The sequence below is a fragment of the Chelon labrosus genome, assembly GCF_963514085.1.
Source record: "Chelon labrosus genome assembly, chromosome: 8".
Classification (NCBI taxonomy): domain Eukaryota; kingdom Metazoa; phylum Chordata; class Actinopteri; order Mugiliformes; family Mugilidae; genus Chelon; species Chelon labrosus.
In genome coordinates, this window is record NC_140358.1 from 16574076 (window position 1) to 16593918 (window position 19843).

Consider the following 19843-nt stretch of genomic DNA (forward strand, 5'->3'; position numbering starts at 1 on the left):
TATCCTACTTCAAAGGAACAGAATCTAGAAACCTTAATGTTATATTCCATAATGTTTTAAGTCTGTCATTCAAGTCGCTACACCCTACCTTGCTACAAAGACGACTAATGATAAAATACCCCTAGAGTCAGCGAGAGCAGGGGCGGAAGATGACTCACCTATGACTGACACGGTTTTTGACGCTGGAATGAACTTGACACTGAGTAGGCAAAGCACGTTATTGGAAGCTACTATTTCAGATGGAGATGGGAAGAAGCAGCAGGTTTGTGTGTGTGGCTGGCAAAAGATAACAACGATGAAGGGCCTCAGAATCCATCAAGGGAGGAAAAAGTGCTTGGCAGAGGGAACACAGGAACCCCGCATTGATAGCTACTTCTTAAGAAGTGCATTAAGTCCAGCGACAGGAAGTAACCCACAGTTCGCAGGACATCAGCACCCCTAATGTTGAGGCAGGTACAAGCACTGAGGCAGACAGAGAGGCCAGCTAGCTAAAGAGGGAGAAAATTAGCGGTCAGAAATCAAGGATCAAATGGCCAGGTGCAGCTGATAGTTGGCAGTGGGAGGACATCAATAGCAATTTGGTTAGTGCGCTAGGTAGGCTTAAAGGGACAGCGGAGAGTAAGTTGGAGAAAATGGGAGATCTCATTTATGATTATGGTAAGGAAAGATTTGGTGTGGTTGAAAAACGGAATGTGGCCGCTAACAGTTTATGAGGTTACCCTGTCAAAGGTAGAAAAGTTAGAAAAGATGATTAATTCATCTATCAGAAAATGGCTCGGTGTCCCACGCTGGTTAAGCGGCACAGCCTTGTATGGGAAAGGCATATTGGAGCTCCCAGTTACCAGCCTAACAGAGGAGTTTAAGTGTGCTAAAGTTAGACTGGAAATTACTCTTACTCAGTCAAAAGATCCAGTGGTTAGGAGCGCAGCGCCCACTGTTAAGACAGGGAGGAAGTGGAACCCAAAAGAGGCAGTACAGCAAGCACAGGCAGCTCTAAGGCATAGGGATATCATAGGCAATGTACAGCAAGGCCGTGGAGGCTTAGGGCTGTGTGCAGGGAAACCTCTGTGGAGCAAGGCATCAGCAGTAGAAAGGAGAAAGATGGTAGTGGAATGCACTAAGGCAGTGTCGCAGGCTAAGCAGGGTCAATGGGTGAACTGGGAGAGTGTGGAGAAAAGGAAGTTGAAGTGGAGAGAGCTTTGGAGCATGGAGGCCAGCAGGATTAGATTTATGATAGGGGCTACTTATGATGTGCTGCCAACTCCCCAGAACCTAAACCAGTGGGTAAGTGAGGATGCTGCCTGCCCACTGTGCACTTGTGTATGCACGCTTAGCCATATTCTGACAGGTTGTAAGGTTAGTCTTTCCCAAGGACGTTACACCCGGCGTCACAACCAGGTACTGAAATGTTTAGCAGCTGCAACTGAGGAAAAACGGGTGAATGTAAATTCCATGGCCGTTAACAGAGAGAATAGACGCATTAAGTTTGTACGGGAGGGAGAAAAGGCTAGACTAGCAGGCATTAGGCATAACACAGGACAGCTAAGAGTAGGAGGAGCCTGGGAGATGAGGGCGGATTTAAATGGACAGCTGGTTATTCCAACCGAGATAGCTAGCACCCGTCTACGGCCAGATCTGCTGTTGTGGTCTGAGCCAGAGAAAGTAGTCTATTTCATAGAGCTGACTGTCCCGTGGGAAGATAGAGTTGAGGAGGCTAACGAGCGTAAGAGAACTAAGTATGCAGAGTTAGCAGCAGACGCAGAGCAGAACAGCTGGAGAGCTTTTGTCCGCCCGGTAGAAGTGGGCTGCCGTGGATTTGTAGCAAAATAGGCGATTGCTCTACTGAGCGAGCTGGGCGGGGAAAAAGCTGGAAGACTGCAGTATGTAACATGTCTCGGGCTGCAGAGAGAGCGAGCGAGTGGCTATGGGTACGTAGGAAGCAGGCTACCTGGGGAGCTAGCTAAAGGTAAGGATGGCTGCGTGACTTTAGTGTGTTTACAAATCATTATAGTTGTGGTCGATTGGGTCGTGGTTCAGTCCGCGTGCGGTTCAGTCCGCATCGCCGGGGCGAACCACGGTAGATTTGTTTGTTTGGTTCGTGGTTCAGTCCTCATCAATGGGGCAAACCACGGTAGATTTGTTTGTGTCGTGATTCATAAAAGGATTAGGCTAATTATTGAAATATTAGTTGTTGTCTAATAGTAATGGTGAGAAATGACTTCGACTTAGATAAACTTTATTGATCCACAAGGGAAATTGCTTGGTTACAGTAGCTTAGTTGTACATAAAAAACACACTCTTAAGAACCTCAGATAAAAAGAAAAGATTAAATTAAATAAAATAGAAATAAAAAATAAGTAGAATAAAATATAGTAAGATAAAATAGAAATAGTATAAGCCAAAATGTACAAATCATATTAGCATATGAACAAATGTACAACAAACAGAGAAGGAAGAATATAAATTATATATACAGGGTAATTAGAAAACGGGGTTTTGCAGTGGCAGCGTGGAGGGGGGTGACTCCAGGACGCTGGCATTCACTGTTAATCCTTCTTGAGGTGTCGTAGGCCTAACTTAACGAAACATCGGTGAAGGGAGGTGCCCACTTGAAAACCCCAATGACATGCTGCATACTGCTGTTGTTTAGGCCAGGTTCCTGATGTCTTCATGTTGCTTGGTAGCTATGCTAAGCTGCTGAGCGGGCCAAACAAGCCAGCAGCGTTAGGTTAGCTCATATTTCACATGACCTGGAAACTATTGAGCTAAAATGCCAATATTTACATATAAAGCTATTGAGCTAAAATGCTAATATTTCCATATAAAAATGATGTGATCTATTGACTCCAAATCAATGTGGGATCATAGTCCACCATGGGCTGCATGAGATACACCTCGTCTTTTTTTTTTTTTTTTTTTTTTTTTAACATGTTAAATCTCTCAATATTTTTTATTAATTTTTATATGGAAATATTAGCATTTTAGCTCAATAGCTTCCAGGTCATGTGATCAATTGACTCCAAATCAATGTGGGATCATAGTCCTCCACTGGCTGCATGAGATACACCTCTTGTTTTAGCCCAATACCTTCTCAGTAGCTTTAAACACAGATTATCTCTGCTTTAAATAGTCCACATTTTTTATTTTGAAAACAGGAAGTCGATACACGCTGTAGTCGTCTTCTATTGCCATGTGTTTACCGTATAGTCTGTAGTATGGGTACACTTAAATGTTGGAGTGGCTTGCTTGGAGTTGCACTGTACCCGTAGCGAAAAAGAGGTTTACCCAGAGCGAATGTCTGTCGAATATCCAATTTAAAACTAACTTCACTGCGTTAGCTAACCTACATTGTTACATTGCGCCTGTGTGTGTTCGGAGGTGGGCGGGGACAAAGCGTCCCAGTGTTATTTGACACCTCCTCTGATTGGTCGAATAACTCCGTGACAATTTCCGGCGCGATGGCGCACACGATTTGAATTTACCTTCTGCAAATCCTGTGGACCAGCATTTCCCTTTAATTTTGAAGGAAAAGATCCGCATTCGGTAAATTTTCGGTAAAGTAAAATATGCCTCAGAGATACAGCTCATTCTAAATGGGTGTTAATGCAATGTACACTATTAGAAAACATGATGCAGGCTAATGTTAGCTGGTGTGATGTTAAGTCTACATTAGTCGAGCTAACGTTTGCTAGCAAGTTGCTAACGGTAACGACAACGTTTCCTCGCCACAATACACGGCGTATATGGTTGTAAATCCATATGGGGTTGTTTTGTATTTACCAAAATATATAATTATATATTTTAATTTAAATTAGAGCACTTCTTTGCCGATTATTGTTATAGAAAAAGTTGTTTTGACCTGGACTAAATGTTAAATGACTCAAACGGATGCTGTTTTCAGAGTTGAGGAAATGAACAATGATACCTGCAGTTTGTTTGAGAGAGTTGCTAAAAAGATGGGGTGGATGGATGAAGGAGGACTGGACGCTGCAGAAAAGCAGGTTTGTTGGTATAAAAACACATAATGGACATTCTTAATAACTTGTAAGGGTGATTGGGAAAAGACTATTTTAACCCTAAATGCAATACGAACACTGTTATTGTTTCTAGTTGGTGAATATAATTGACAAGACTCGTCATGATGGTACCAGTGCTCATCGATCATCACCGGCCGTGATCGAGTCCAGTGATGATGACTTTGACAAGTGTGAGTGATTTCAACTAGCACAGCTTAAAGATGCACCTGTGGTTACATGTGTGGTGTTTTGTTTTTCATTTAATCTTTTAATCCCTCAGTTCTAACAGAAAGGTCCACTCCTCAAGCTAAAGCTACTTCTCAGAAGCCATGTATTTCTGCAAAGAAAGACAGGTAATGACGCAACAATATGTTCAAAAAGACTCGTCTGTCTCTTGTTTCTGAATTTAAATTTTGCATCTGGTTTGTACTGGAACATCATTCGTCATGATAGTGTATGTGTAAACTTGTTTTATTCCTTTCAGTTTAAAAATTCAACCTCAACTTGTGGTGAGCTCAGATGACGAGGACATATTTGAGACATGTGAGTGCTCGGCTCATTACGTTATTTGGGATTTTGTTTCTATGCACAGTGATAAATCATTGTTTTTCTCTCCAATACTTTTTGCAAATATTGAAGTTCTGCAACGAGTGAAGACTCCTAATACCAAACCCAAGAAAACGTCTGACAGTGGGAGTGAAAACAGGTGAGGGTTGGTGTGTATTTTACTTTGAAGCATTTCCAGTCTCCGAGGTAAACATTTCACAACGTAGCTCTGTTTCTTTTTTGTTTATTCCACAGCCTCCAACATTTCATAGTGGATGACTACTCATCAGATGATGACTTTATCAAGACAAAATCATCTTTTAAAGGTAATCTTAAAGGATCTTTTTTTAGTCCTATATACTGCAGTTCTTGTTAGTCTTACCACATATGTGACTCATATTTACCATACAGTAGACATTGCACATGTACAAACAATCTCTTTCAGAACCTGTCCAGACTGTATAAGCCGTAGGCACAGTGCATTATCACATTTAATTTGTATTTGTTGCTAAATTTAAGTAATTCACAACACTTCCCAGCCCTCCAATCTACCGTAGTATTTGCCACAAAAAAATTCATGTATGCTCTGTATTTTTAGCCTCATTGTTATCGTCTTTATTTGCATGGGCACTACTTTACTCTGTCAGTCCAGCTCAGTTTAAATGGGTAACCCTGTCTACTCTGTCCCGTGTCTCCGCTCTGTGTGCATGAATTGATATTGAAACCCCACATGCAGCCCAAGAAACATGTAGTAACCAAGTGTCTAATTACATCTAAACCCTTGCAGCTTCTGCACAATTTGGTAAAATGGCTGTATCTCCTACACTGTTCTTCAGATAATGACATAAGCCCTGTGTGTCTGACAAGTACATTTTGACCCCTAAATGTTGATAACCATGTCTTAACATAAGACAGCTGTATCCTACTGACAGCTCTTTCTTCGTTGATGTAAACCTACTTTGCATTTTGTTGTAATATCCCTTATTTTATAGGCATTGTAGGACTGAGTTGTCCTGTTATTTCTAGTGTGAAGCACAGAGCTTGAATAACAAACCTGTAATGTCCAACAGTACGAATGCTTAAGGTCTGGACTGTATATTTCTATAACAGTGACTTTTGGTCTTCTGTTTTGCAGTGCCTAAGAAGAGCACTACTCCAGCAGCTCTGAATCCACTGAGGAAACCTCTTTCTCAGTTTAACTCGCCAGTCTTTGTCAGTGACAGTGAGGATGAGGATGGCAACATTGTGGTGAAGAGCACTTGGAGGACCCGTCACTCTAAGCCCAAGCCACCCCAAAAGGCTAACAAGAATAACCCTGCACTGTGCGACAAAGAGGACATTTCACCATCGCTGCCCTTGCCTTCCTTTCCCTCCCTTCCTTCTCCTTTCGCCCTTCCTCGCCACACAGCTCCAACACCAATCGCAACTCCCAAGCGCACTCTTTCGGCACCTTCAAAGCTGCAGGATTCAGACAGTTCAGAGGAAGAAGAGTTCTTATCCCTGCTGGAGAGAATGAAAAAGAAAAACTTGTTGACCGGCACGACATTCCCATCTAAGAACACCAAAGGTACGGCAACAACATAATTCTGACTGATATTAGGGCTCTTCACTTGTATTTGATTTTATTTTACTTTGTGCTTAAATTTAGAGTGCAGTAAGGAACCAGCTGTTCCAGTTCCTCCTGTGAAGGGATTCACAACGCCAAGCTCCAAGTCTATAGTGGAAACTCCTCGGCATTTTAAGATACCGGGGAAATCCTCCATCTTGAAGCCTGCAGTCAGTCAGACAGAACCCAGACATGGTCCCACCAGCAGGTACATCTGTGTTCATGTACACTCTTGAATACTGGGAGTAGCTTTTTGTCTGTCACTCTCTCATCTTTTGCGCACATATAGTTATCTTCATTCTGCCCTGTCCATTTTTTTTTATAGGGTAGCGGTGTGTAAGACTCCAGGCTGTTTCTTGCAGTCGCTTACAAACCCTGGTTCCAGCTATGGGGCATCTTTTAAGCGGAACAAGGAAGAACTCACAAGCAAACTCTACAAGCTGTACAACACCACTGTATTTGACGGCAAGGTGATGTTTTATTTATTTTTATTAAGATGAAATTACAGGGTAATGTTTAGTAGGATTAAAAGTCATGGATTATGAAAAACTAGGTTTGAATGTATTTGGGTAAGGTGTATGTAAACTTTTGACTTCAACTGTAGAAGCATATGTCAACTAGCTTCACAACCCTGAGGCAGTAATTCTAGTTTTTAATTGACATTTAATGTGCTGAATCTCAAAGCCTGAAGAAACAAACATGTGTTACTATTACCGTCAGAACTGCATGAATACGTTGTTTGATTGCATCATTAACGTGTATTGTGTTTTTGGTTTCTGTCCCCTCTTTACTTTTTCAGCTTCCCGTCGATATGTCGGTGACTTGGAATAAGAAGATGCGTAAAACAGCTGGCTACTGTATTACGGGGCAGGAGAGAAATGGAGGAAGCCGCTATGCCCGCATTGAACTGTCAGAGAAAGTCTGTGACTCCGCAGGTAATGCTCTTCACTTCACAGGTGGCCTCGAACATATTCTACAGATGGACTGTGCTAAGTTCAGTGTAATTACAGATCAAATTGCCTTCAATGTTATGCACCGATCAGCCACAACATTAAAACCACTGACAGGAGAAGTAAATAACATTGACCATCTTGCGACAATCCAATGTTCTGCTGGGAAACTTTTGGACCTGGCATTCATGTGGATGTTACTTAGACATGTACCACCCATCTAGACCAGACCAGACCAGACATCCCCACCCAGTAGCAATGACACTCCTTGATGGCAGCAGCCATCCCCAACAGAATGCAGACACAGCCACACACATAAAAACGTTTTAGGAATGACTAAAAAAAAAACATGTACAACAGCACAAGGTGTTGATCTGGCCTCCAAATTCACTAGATCCCTCCCCTCAACCCATAGGACCCAAAGGCCCCCACTAACAACATTCTGTTGCCAGACACCACAGGACACCCTCAGGAGGCCCATGTCTATTCTCTGATGAGTCAGACCTGTTTTGGAGGCACAAGGGAGACCTACACAATATTAGAAAGGTGGTCATAATGTTATGCCTGATCGGTGTATGTTTATTATTCAGGTATTTCTTTGCCAAATTATATTAAGTGAGTACATTAAGCTACAAGATAAATATGTTTACTTATTGTAAGGAACAAAATGGCCTGAAAAGTGTTTCTTTTTGATTGTCCCTAAACATAAAAGTGGAATGTCTCATGTCATGCATGGTGAAGTTGTCCTCGTCCTTTTATTGTCCTTTCCTCCTAGATCGACTCAGGGACACACTGATACATGAGATGTGTCACGCTGCAACGTGGCTGATTAACAGTGTAAGGGACGGGCACGGAAACTTCTGGAAGCTGTACGCTCGCAAAGCCACGCTGGCGCATCCTGAGCTGCCCGTCGTCACGCGCTGCCACAGTTACGACATCAAGTACAAATTCCAGTACCAGTGCACCCGCTGTCAGAATACGTACGTCTCTCAGTTTGTTTAAAACCCCTCACTTTACATGGTTCTTTTTTTGATCACCTCATATTTACAAATTTTCTTCTGACCAATATTCACCTTTTTTAACGATGATTCTTCACAGGATCGGGCGTCACTCAAAGTCTCTGGACACCCAAAGGTTTGTGTGTGCCCTCTGCACGGGTCAGCTTGTTTTGCTGACTCCCTCCAAGCCGCGTGCCCCGACACCTTTCGCCAACTTCGTCAAAGAAAATTATGGGAGTGTGCGACAAGAGCTGGCGGGACAAAGCCACGCGGAGGTGATGCGGAAACTTAGCGCAGACTTTGCCTCAAAGACTAAGATCAGCCAGAGCTGAGCTGGTAACTTTTATGTGGGAAAAACTTGCTCATGTTCTGGACTACCTCAGTCAACAAGTCAACTTGTATTACTCAGCAGCTGTGAATATTAATATTGATCCTATTTTTTTATGTTTTGTTTGTATATATTAGAGTTGCTGTAACTGGAAAAACTGAGCCTAAACATCAAGTTTATGTCGGCGAGTTTGTCCGTGTTCAATGTGATGTATGTGTAGATGATGATAATTCATACCTCTGGTTAACCTTGGCATTTAAAATACACAGTGTTGAGTTTTAAATGAAATTGGAATTGTACTGTATCAAGGTGAACGTTTCATGTGATTGGGGAATTTTTTTATCTTCAACTTTTGTGATGTTCTCATGATTAACTTATAAATAAAGTTCAAGTTTGTTCATTACTCCAACCAACATTTGAAAGGATAGTTTACATTTTTCTTCATGCGTAAGATGTGTTTATATCCATTTTCAATCTCTTGGGTCTCACTGGGTTCATACTTTTATGTAGTTCTCAAAATTCAAATCAGTGCGTACCTTAAATTATGTCTACCATTAGTATTTTACTCCAGCTCTGCGTCATCCTCTTTAAAAATAATTGATAGAAAAATGGAAATATGTGTGTGAGTGTGAGATGGGTTTCTATTTTCGTTGACTGTGCCTTTGCTATCGGGCAAATATTGACGTGCAGAATGCAGTTCTGTACAGACGCATTATTATTGTCCCTGACGTTTGTACAAATAAGTAAAGCCAATCCTGATATCAAATACTAGCTGTTGACACACCTCTGTCTGAGGGATGCATGCTGACATCATGAGGATCAGTTAATAGATATCCTGCTGGGCCGGCGCATACTCCGATTGATCTGAGCCACCACAGTGAAGCAGCTGTGACCATGTGTCTGCGTTACTCTAATTAACTGGAAGTAAAGCACGTCTGAAGGTGAGTACAAAACTTCTTTTGTAAGTGTTTATTATAAATGCTTTAAAACTTGAATTCAACCTTCTACTGGTGACTAAAAATGTGATCGTTTGCCCAAAACTGATTGTGGTTAAAAACGTGTTTTCCTTTAGGAGATTAGTCGTATCTGTCAGGAATCAGAGGAAACTTTGTCATGGACAGCCACTGCAATGTGACGACTCTAGAGGCCTATTCTCGCATTAATTCCACCATCTTCCATCTGGTTAAGACGGTCACCATGTGCTTGAGCTGCACCCTGAACACGGTCCTCAGTGTCCCCTTGCTCCTGGTCATTCCTCGCCCCCCGTCCCTGCTTCGACACACTCGCTTCCTGCTCCTCATACACCTTCTCTTCTGTGACAACCTCCAGGTACGACCGCACATGTGATCAGATCACGGCGGTGTGCTTTTTATATTACTGTGCTGATGGAAATGCTCTCAGACATCTAAACTAAGTGATCATTATCATTTCAGCAAATCATCTGGACAATCAAAGCAGTTCTGTTGATAACCACCCAAGGAATACCTGTGACCCAGTGCCTGATCTTGTGTGCTGCTGACACGACCTGCTTGATGGTTTGTGAAATCTTTATTATATTTGTGCAATTGGAACGTTTTCGATCAATGGTCGCCGTGGCGATTTATAGATCGGACTGCACTATGTGTTATCAGGCTACCAGTGTTTTATTACCAGACTACTTGACTCCTCTTTTGGGCATGGATAGGCATTACTCAGGCTTAAAGGATAGTTTTTAATTGTTCAAGTTTAGGGTGAAAAACAAAAAACAAAAATAGCTTTCAGTCCAAACTTAACACAGGTTCAGCAGCCTAACCTAGAACAATTGATTTGGTTCTTCAAAAGTTTCCTCAAATCCATTGGAGAGATTTTAACCAAACTGAAAAATATTGTACTACAGACATAACAACTCCTCTTTTGACTGAAGACAATGTGCGATTATGGGACTCTGAGAGAAAAACATGTCATACACGCCAAAATCATTTAGTAAAAGATGACGTGAGCTGATGACTGGTCTTGCGTAGCCTGGAAACGAAACAACCGACTTCCCCGCCAAAAGTTTGTGGCGTAAATTTGACAGAAAGTTCAGCTAAGAATTGAGTCGGGCTATGCCAGGCTAGGTCTTGCTGTTTTGTTTAGTTTACATTTTAGCACCATGTGCTGTAAACTTACACAGTCAGTCAGTGTAAACTTCTGTTTTTTACAACCTGGACCTTATTTCTGGCATAAAATACGATCGTTTACTCACCCATATAACTTTTGTGTAATTTGTATTCCTTCGGGAGATAATTAAATCTGCGTATATCCATACAGTGGGAGTGACTGGGGCACCGAAACGCAGTGCGCAGTCGGCGGTGTGACTTTGTGTATCAGCCTCAGCACCATTCAGGTCAGTCTGACTCTCTCCCGTTGTCGCCCTCTCATCTTAACGCCCTGCCTGTCAGCCACGGCGCCTCTGGTGCTTTTCTGCACCGTGGGCAATGCCCTGGTGGTGCCTGTCTGCTACCTGACCATCCTGGGATGCTTCTGCCTCCTCTACCGAGACATGCGCGGAGGACTGCTCTGCACCAAGAGAGCCTGCGTGACCCTGACCCTCCAATCTTTTCAGACCATTCTCTTTTCAGTTCCTGTGGTCATGGACAGCTACCTTATCCCTGGCTACCTGCACAGTGACGCTCTTGATATAGCAACCACCATCACCTACAACCTGGGGGTGGCTCTCATCCCTCTGGTTTATGGATACCGCTCTCGGGAACTGCAGAAAAGGATACGACGGGCTGCAAACATGAACAAAGTCAGCGACCATAGTTCGGCCTAATGACTGCTATTTTCAACAGGTTTGCGCTAAGAGCCATATCTTCCTGCTCAACGCTGCAGGTTATTTCCCACATTTATTTAACCGCACTTTAAATTTACATGTTTGTAAAGGGAAGATTGGACGGCTGAGTCAATACGGTAAACCAGTAAACCAGTTGCATTCAAAGGGCAAACGCCGTGTATGTCATTAGCAGCCGAGTAAATTCAGTGCGGGTTAAAAACAGCTGCTGGAACACTGGTAAATGAAAAATAAAAGACGAGATAGTCTGCTTCAATCTATTTAATTTGTACGTTGAACAATAAAATTCACTATATATATATATATGTATTCTACAAAACATTCAAGAATACAGAAGAGAAAGTTTGCACAAAGGAAGGATAAATACTAATGTAACAAGAAAAGAACATCAACAATCATGGCACGACCTGTGGGGACGGCGTGCCCGTGTGAGGGAGGTCGGGCAGCTTCGAGCTGCGATGATTGCCCCTTTAGGAGGCACAGGCACAAATCTAGAGGCAGCACGGAGGTGAGACGACACTCCTCAGTCATCCGTTTGTAGCCAGCTTCTCATAAAAACCAGCACAGAGGAGCCAGAAACGTGAAACACTGGCCTTTACCGCTTTCAACTCGAACCGGATCGAACATAATGCACAAACTCTACCAAACAAAGCTTTGGAATGTACTGAGGCTGGTTCTGAATATTTCTCAATAATACACAAGCTTTTCATTAATATTAATATATATATATATATTCTTTGAGTAAATGCAGCAATTCAGTCAGGAAATGTATAATACTTTTACAGTTTCGGCAGATAAAGTGTATGATAGCAATCTCTTCTTCAGTCCACTAGATGGTGCTGTTGTGTCGTTTGCATTGAGTTTAAAATTATGCAGCAATACAAGAGGTTCATGTTTGGTAAATGCAGATCATCTGTTTATGACGGGTTTTATGACAGCGTTGGTTAGTCTGTCTGCTTGACAATCCCATTATGCAGCAATAAAATTGACTGATGTGAAGTAAAAGACTGAGCTCTAATTAGATAACGGCTGCGTCATGTCCAGGTGAAACAGGTAATAAATCTAATTTATCGTAATATTCAGCAAAACTGAAACAATATTGTACTTTGACTAAGGTTTTATGATAATATTATGTTATCCCAGAGACAGTAAAGTGTTCTGATTGATTGGTTTTTAAATAATCGTGCATCCACAACACAATAATAAGGGGGTTTGTGCAGCATAAACCGCCACTGGTCTCCTCCACACTGCATCACCAAGCCTAACATCACACGTTTCCTTCAGTACAGGCAGGTTTTCTTCATGATGCGCAGGAACTCCTGCTGGTTCACTTCTCCATCTCCATCCCTGTCGGCTTCGTCTATCATTTCCTTCAGAAACACACACAACATACAAGGAAATGTAAAGAAAGAGAACGGGCATGTGGAGCTAACAAAGGAAGCTAGATGGACGGTATTTGTGAACAAAAGGTGTGTTGACATTATTCAAAAGTGCGCTCATTGTCTTTAGCTCTGCCAGTAAGTTGCTGTATCATTTGCATGAGATGGCATTAAGATATACAGGTTTATTACATAATACTGTGCCTCACCTGCAGCTCCTCGTCCGTCAGGTTCTCTCCGAGCTCTTTGGCCACGCGTTTTAGATTCCTGAATGAGATCTTGCCCGTTTCATCGTCATCAAACAAGCGGAAAGCTTTCAGGATCTCCTCTCTGGAATCTTTCTCCGCCTTAAAATGAGAGACAATGGAGAGGTTGTTATATAAATGAACAGACAATAGAATACTCGTAAACTCTGAGTTTGTGTGTGCCGCTGACGACAAATACACTGCCTGGCCAAAACAAAAGAGTGGCCACCTGGATTTAACTTAACAAATAGGTACGAGCCTCCTATTGGATAATTACTACATGGGTGATTAACTTTCAGTTGGCAACAAGTTATTTAACGCCAACTGATGAAATGAGTAGCTTCTCATTTCTTAAACAACGTGACTACCTGAATATACTGAATGACCAGGTTATTCTATCAATGGATTTTTTCTTCCCTGATGTTCACGGGCATATTCCAAGATGACAATGTCAGGATTCATGGGGCTCAAAATGTGAAAGAGTGGTTCAGGGAGCACGAGACATCATTTTCACACATGGATTGGCCACCACAGAGTCCAGACCTTAACCCCATTGAGAATCTTTGGGATGTGTTGAAGAAGGCTTTGTACAGTGGTCAGACTCTCCCGTCATCAATACAAAATCTTGAATGAATGCAACACTGGATGGAAATAAATCTTGTAACATTGCAGAAGCTTATCGAAACAATGCTACAGCAAATGCGCGCTGTAATCAAAGCTAAAGGTGGTCCAACCTTTTTTTTTTTTTTTGGTGCGGCGACTTTTTTTTTTGCCAGGCAGTGTAATATAGCCAATGAGAAATTGGGTTGAAAATGTTGTGTTAAGTCTGGATAGTACAGATAGTACAGTTTCAAGATAGTTTTAGATATCTACCATTTTCTGTGTCATGATAGTCAGGAAGTCGCCGAAGGAGATCTTTCCTGTGCTATCTTTATCCACCTCCCCAATCATCTTCTTGATCTCCTCTTTCTTTGGCTCAAACCCCAGAGCTCTCATTGCGACCTGGAACAGTGTTGGAAAGGTAGACAGCAGTGAAGCACACGTGGATAATGGGGTTCCCTCGATTATAGGCAGAGATCAATGTTCTGACCCCCCTTTTTACCTTGAGCTCTTTTACTTCGATGAATCCAGAGCCATCGGTGTCAAACAGCTCAAAGGCCTCCCTGATCTCCTGCTTCTGCTCCTCGGTCAGCTCTGGCTTGGGGCTTGTCTTCTTGCGAGGAGGCGGCACAGGACCCTGCAGGGACGGTCTCTTGGCACTGGTTGCCTGGTGGAAACACGACCAGAAACAAAACATGTATTCAAAGAGGTTGATTTTGAGGGGATGGGCACCTGTTTCCTCCCCAAGCCTATAAAGCAATTAAGCATGGCTCTTTACTAGAATAGTGAGATATCTTATCCAGCAGCTCAAATCAAACACACTAGCATGCGTTATATTGGATTATAAAACGTTTTCACTCACCATCACTTACTATTGTATATTTGACTGACAAAAAATACACTGCAGATCTATTAGTCACTGTTTTCGTCGGCGCTTTGATGCCTCCCCTATCATTTAGGGAGGATGCGATCATGAAACGGTTTCTAACCGATTAACCGCACTGTATGTCGGGATAGTCTATAATGCACCAAGTCCTGATGCTTATTTTCCAGAAATACCTGCTAAAAGATGAACGTTTCTGGTCTACAGCTTGCACAGCAGCTGCTGTCACGGAGCCTAGGTGTTTGATTTGCTTTTCCTTTTGTGCCAGCGGACAAGCCCATCGTTTAATGGCCACCGAGGAGCCGGAGCAGGAACCGCACAGGCACAGGTGGGAGTAGAAATCCAACGCACCAGTCGGGCGAAAAGCTGAGTGGCTGCTGAGAATCACGTGGTCGACGAGGAACCTCAGAGCTGCAGAGATTGAAAAGCTATAACATGCTGGATATATCGATATAGATAATTAAGTCATATTTGCATATTAATTTGGATGATAAAACATATTTTTTTGCAAAATATGAATAGTGCATTTGATCGTGGTACCCCTATGAAATTGCCCCTAACGGACACTGGTGTTTAAAACAGCTCAGATCATACAGTATATTCTATTTAATAATAATAATGAAGAAGAAAATTATTGAATCGGTGATTAAAAAAATAATAATATGTGAGAGACCAATGAGATAGTAGGAAATTGCAATAATAATAATTATGTGGCTCACATAAAATAAATACATAAGTTTAATTCAAACCATATACTGTATAAGGGTAATAGTAAATAGATTAGTACTGAAACACATGTGTAAATAAACTAGTTTGGTACGTTGTGATAGGTGTTTCGCTTTTCTGCAGCCGTTTATTTTAAGAGTATAATATTTTTTTTATTCTTTTATTTTTACAAAAAAAATAAATAAATAAATAAAAAACTGCGTGATCTTTATTTAAAATGTCCCCCAAAAGAGTTGTAGGCCCATCTAATATTGAAAGCTCGCCGTTGGTTTGACTCGGGGGGCGTGGCCTTTGAGGTACGAGGCGGATGTAACGATCTTCTGATCCCTGATTGGTCCAAAGTGTGGCGTTCTTTGACGTACCTTGAACGCTATTGGCTGCCTGAAAACGTCACCTTTGTGCTTGGACCCGGCTTGGCCAATCCCAGAGCGGCTCTCTCTCAGCTGATTCGAACAGTTCACGGTGAAGTCAAGAGTCCGCGGCTTCAGATAAACTAGGGGCAGAATTGTGCAGCCTGTCTCTTATGCTAAAAGTCGTCACATTTACGTTTTGTGCATAATATTATTATTATTAGGGCGCACTTTTTTTGCCTGAAAGAAAAAAGTATTTTCAACACGTTTGCCTGAGACTATTCCTGATTGGCTCACCTGTGGGTCGCTTTTCATTTATTATGGCTACACGTGTTCGACCGGTGAGTTAAAACATAATTAATAGCTCCAGTCTGCTGTAAGATTTTATTTTGTCCGTGTAATAATCGCTTTCTACCTTCTGCTGCAGGGTAATAAGCGATGTGCAGTCATCGGAGGCTCAGGTTTCCTGGGCAGACACTTGGTGGAGAAGCTGCTGGATAAGGGCTACTCTGTCTCTGTGTTTGACATCCGTCAGAGCTACGATCTGCCTGGTGTCACCTTCCACCAGGGAGACCTCTGCGACAAACAAGTGAGACTTTCACCTGCTGCAATTATGCAACAATAAAGTAAATAACATCTTGCACGTTTGAATGGTTGAGCTGCTACAAGCAGTTGGGTTTCACTTGCCTCCAAATAAAGAAAGATATCTCTGGCCTGGATCTCTTTTCTGATGCGTATATCAAAGTCTGTGTCTCGTTCTTCTCCAGGCTCTGCTTTCAGCTCTGAAGGATGTGTCCCTGGTTTTCCATTGTGCCTCCCCAGCCCCTGGTAGTGACGACCGTGCACTGTTTGAGAGGGTCAACATTAAGGGCACGCAGACTGTTATTCAGGCCTGCATCGAGGCTGGAGTGCAGGTGAGACAGTGCGCTTTTATGCCTCTTTAGGAATGGGAAGATCGTTTCAAAGTGCTTCAACTATAATGATTTTCCAGAAACTGGTCCTGACGAGCAGCGCCAGTGTGGTGTTCGAGGGGACCGACATTAAGAACGGGAGAGAGGATCTGCCATACGCCAAGAAGCCCATCGACTACTACACCCAGACCAAAATTGAGCAGGAGAAGGTAAGAGAGAGAGAGCGTGTTTTATCCAGATTTGAAATGGAGACTCTAAATTCAGTTTCAGACTTGTTTCAGACTGCACCTTTATTTTATATATATGTATGCCATCCTCTTCCCATGTTGTCCTTGACAGTCAGTCACATGCTGAAAGAGAAGAGGACAAATGGAGCATCTTCTGCTTTGCGGTATGCAAATTTATTTATCGGGTTCTGTTTTTGTGTTTTTAGCTGGTCCTCCAAGCCTGTGACAAGAAGAAGGGTTTCCTCACTGTTGCTATTCGGCCCCACGGTATCTTTGGCCCTCGGGACCCGCAGCTGGTCCCCATCATGGTGGACACAGCTCGTAGGGGCAAGATGAAGTTCATCATCGGGTGAGTCGCGGCGGCTTTCATCTGATAAAACAACTGGTGACACTGCAAGATAAACTATTGCAAACACACTTGCATCACTGATTACAGGACTATATTTATAGCTCACTGATGTCGTCATGCAGTCATTTATCATTAAAGCTCCGTAGTTAAAGGCACATTTTACAGCTTTTTCCCATGAAATTCAATAGGATTAAGTGTCCTATATATAGTGCAAGTCTGGAAAACAATCCTGGTTCTATCATTATTTGCCCTTGTTACAACCTAGAGGTGTAGACATTGAAAGACAGTGGCATTTAGGTATCAAGGGAGTCTAATGAAAAGTCCCACTCTGTTCCATCCAGAGAAGTATAATTAAGTAAGCAGCAGCAGAGGTCACAACGAAAGACAGAAAAGCGGATGAAAAGAAAGGTCGAACCATACGAAACGCAGACAGCCAGATAAAAAGGACAAACAGAAATAAAAGTGTCAACAAACTGGTCTTCAAAGTATCCACAGAAACTTTAGGAGGTATTACGGTACAGTCTTCCTTTTGTCTTGAGCCTGGAGAGAGGAACAAACCTCAGATTCCCACTGGTATTTAATGGCCACAGAAACTCTCTAATAAAGACAGATGTCTGACCATGTGGGGTTCTAAAGATCTTAAACTGCATACTGTTTTTTTCTGGAGAGCCAGTGTAGGGAAAGCACATTAAATGTTTGTCACCTCTATTTCAGTTATTGACAAAACGGGCCAGGGTTGAGTAATGTTGAGCAAATCAAACCAATTATATTTTACCCCAGACTTTCCATTAGCTTTCATGCAATTTCCCGACAGGTTAGAAAACAGTATTTCCGTGCAGGATTCTCCTTTGATAAACAGGACAACAAGTGACCAGGAGGGATTTTCCACTGTATTAAAACGTGTTGGGTCCTATATATATAAATGAACAGGTTGATAACTCTGCAGAACGCGCCAGCTGTCAGAGGCTTCAGCTTGTTCTGCTAACCTTTCTGGCTTTACTGTTTCTATCCATGTTTGACCTCCTTTAAAACAGTATTACAAGTCTGTAGTGGCAGGCAAACTAAAACTGTAGCTATTCATCTGCAGGACATTATACATGTATCTACATGCCTGTAGACTGCTGCACTGAGTAATAGGCAGTTTAGACTTCTGGGTTAAGTTGACGCAGAGGCTACGCGGAGCCTTCACAGAGCCTGGCGCCGTAACTGATGTGCACCTCCCCAGAAATGGGAGGTTTGGAGATACAGACATTTTAATGACTTGTGTTCGGCGAAATTTCGGCGAAAGTTTCAGTCGCCATTGTTGAAAGTGAAGCAGAAAGTAGAAACAAAAATTAACCCAACTGGCAAAAAAGACACGACTTGCGCTTGAGTGGCGTTGTTACACAGCAAGCCAGACTGACGAGCACGCAAGTATATATGACTCGCACTGGCTTAGGTCACATACGTAGGTCCTTACGTTTAGGCCTTAATACGCCTTAACTACAAGCTTTAATTCTTGTTATATTATCTTCTTGATGGATTCGTTTTTAAATTATTATTCTTCTGTTGTTTTCTTCAGTGATGGGACCAATCTGGTAGATTTCACCTTTGTGGAGAACGTAGTTCATGGACACATCCTGGCTGCAGAGCGCCTCAGACCAGACTCCCCCATATGTGGAAAAGTAAGTGAGAATAAAATCCGAAGCAGAGCCGACCTTGTGATAAAATCCTTCTTAATATATCTTTTTATTCTTCAGGGTCAGACTTTTTTTTTTTTTTTTTACTGGATGTATATTTTAGGTTAATAAATCTTTATTCTTCCCTCCGCTTCTCTGCCAGCCTTATCACATCACCAATGACGAGCCTATCCGTTTTTGGGACTTCATGTCCGAAGTGTTGGTGGGTCTGGGGTACGCCGCCCCGCGCTACCACCTCCCCTACTCTCTGGTGTACGGGCTGGCGCTGCTCCTCTGGCTGCTGAGCCTCATCCTGCGTCCCCTCGTATCTTTCAAACCCACTTTCTCGCCCATGAGAGTGGCTCTGGCCGGAACCCACCACTACTACAGCTGTCAACGAGCCAAAGAGGACCTGGGCTACAAACCCGTTGTCGGTCTGAAGGAGGCCATTGCGCGCACAGTGCAGAGCTACCCTCATCTCAGACACGGTGCTTGATGTTTGACTGGAGACAGAGACTGCTGTAGGCAATTTAAAATGAGGGAAGTGGCTGTTTATCCAGGCCTCGCCATGTGTAGTACTTGTGCCTTCTTGTTATGACTTGTACTGTTTCCACCAGCAGATGGCAGCAAAGGGTATTGGGGGGGGGGTATTGGTCCACCCATTGCACCCTGACATTAGTAAACAGTAACAGACACAATATATTTCCAAAAAAAAAAAGACATTGCATTGAATACAACTGATTATTTTTCCATTTAGATTTTTGTGTTTCACATGTGTGGTGTACGCACCGAGATGCTGCTGCTGATTTCAAAATGCCTTAATGAATTCCACTAAATCAGGGATGTCAAACTTATTTTAGTTCAGGGGCCAGATTCAGCCCAAATTGACCTCAAGGGGTCGGGACCAGCATCAGAACAGCATCATAACCAATAAAAATAACGACTACTTCAAATTCTTCCTTCGTTTTAGTGCAAATAAGTACATTGTGAAAATTTTCAGTAAAGGTGCACGTTCTTCTTCTTTTTCCTCCTCCTCTTCCTTCTTCTTTCTTATTTTCGATCCTCCTCCTCCTTTTTCATCTTCCTCCTTCTCCATCTCTTCCTTCCCCATCTGCTTCTCCTCCTCCTCCTCCTTCATCACCTTCTTCTCCTTCTGTTCCTCTTTCTCCCCCTTCTCCTAATCCTCCTCCCCCTTCTCTTGCCCATCTCTTTCTCCTTCCCTCTTTTCTCTCTTCCTCCTTCCTTCTTATTCTTCCTTA

The 19843-nt window shown here is 42.6% G+C and overlaps 4 protein-coding genes across 7 annotated transcripts; 3 read left to right on the forward strand and 1 right to left on the reverse strand.

Moving 5' to 3' along the window:
- Positions 1-3494: 3494 nt before the first annotated feature.
- gcna (germ cell nuclear acidic peptidase) lies at positions 3495-8839 on the forward strand. 3 transcript variants are annotated; one of them, XM_084549537.1, is made up of 13 exons: positions 3495-3543; positions 3902-4001; positions 4111-4207; positions 4297-4369; positions 4501-4559; positions 4656-4722; positions 4818-4888; positions 5698-6129; positions 6211-6376; positions 6494-6638; positions 6968-7103; positions 7894-8098; positions 8217-8839. In XM_084549537.1, exons 2-13 carry the CDS (start codon positions 3912-3914, stop codon positions 8446-8448), a joined length of 1773 nt encoding a protein of 590 aa, XP_084405663.1. In that variant the 5' UTR covers positions 3495-3543; positions 3902-3911; the 3' UTR covers positions 8449-8839. The 3 variants fall into 3 exon arrangements, with proteins under 3 accessions (XP_084405663.1, XP_084405664.1, XP_084405662.1); XM_084549538.1 differs by having other exon boundaries at positions 3538-3554; XM_084549536.1 differs by lacking the exon at positions 3495-3543 and having other exon boundaries at positions 3732-4001.
- A 673-nt stretch (positions 8840-9512) lies between these two features.
- LOC311491836 (uncharacterized protein) lies at positions 9513-11238 on the forward strand (the record flags this gene model as incomplete). The annotated part of the gene is made up of 3 exons (XM_084549875.1): positions 9513-9773; positions 9878-9979; positions 10762-11238. Exons 1-3 carry the CDS (start codon positions 9558-9560, stop codon positions 11236-11238), a joined length of 795 nt encoding a protein of 264 aa, XP_084406001.1. The 5' UTR covers positions 9513-9557.
- A 543-nt stretch (positions 11239-11781) lies between these two features.
- cetn2 (centrin, EF-hand protein, 2) lies at positions 11782-14408 on the reverse strand. Of its 2 annotated transcripts, XM_084549551.1 has the most exons (5): positions 14343-14408; positions 13983-14147; positions 13754-13882; positions 12845-12982; positions 11782-12626 (listed from the first exon to the last, which is right to left on the reverse strand). In XM_084549551.1, the coding sequence occupies exons 1-5, from the start codon at positions 14343-14345 to the stop codon at positions 12537-12539; spliced, it is 525 nt and encodes a 174-aa protein (XP_084405677.1). In that variant the 5' UTR covers positions 14346-14408; the 3' UTR covers positions 11782-12536. The 2 variants fall into 2 exon arrangements, with proteins under 2 accessions (XP_084405677.1, XP_084405676.1); XM_084549550.1 differs by having other exon boundaries at positions 13983-14392.
- A 1132-nt stretch (positions 14409-15540) lies between these two features.
- On the forward strand, positions 15541-19080 carry nsdhl (NAD(P) dependent 3-beta-hydroxysteroid dehydrogenase NSDHL; the record flags this gene model as incomplete). The annotated part of the gene is made up of 7 exons (XM_084549542.1): positions 15541-15780; positions 15867-16028; positions 16207-16353; positions 16431-16559; positions 16784-16926; positions 18488-18590; positions 18748-19080. Exons 1-7 carry the CDS (start codon positions 15760-15762, stop codon positions 19078-19080), a joined length of 1038 nt encoding a protein of 345 aa, XP_084405668.1. The 5' UTR covers positions 15541-15759.
- Positions 19081-19843: the final 763 nt, after the last annotated feature.

Excerpts from the sequence above, each read along its gene's own strand:
- gcna (XM_084549536.1), top strand. The coding sequence starts at position 3,876 with ATGACTCAAACGGATGCTGTTTTCAGAGTTGAGGAAATGAACAATGAT. Across the intron at positions 4,723-4,817 it reads GACAGTGGGAGTGAAAACAG|CCTCCAACATTTCATAGTGG; the intron begins GTGAGGGTTGGT and ends TTTATTCCACAG. Across the intron at positions 6,639-6,967 it reads CCACTGTATTTGACGGCAAG|CTTCCCGTCGATATGTCGGT; the intron begins GTGATGTTTTAT and ends TTACTTTTTCAG.
- cetn2 (XM_084549550.1), bottom strand. The coding sequence starts at position 14,177 with ATGTTTTGTTTCTGGTCGTGTTTCCACCAGGCAACCAGTGCCAAGAGA. Across the intron at positions 13,883-13,982 it reads TCGAAGTAAAAGAGCTCAAG|GTCGCAATGAGAGCTCTGGG; the intron begins GTAAAAAGGGGG and ends ACACTGTTCCAG. Across the intron at positions 12,983-13,753 it reads CTATCATGACACAGAAAATG|GCGGAGAAAGATTCCAGAGA; the intron begins GTAGATATCTAA and ends TCTCATTTTAAG.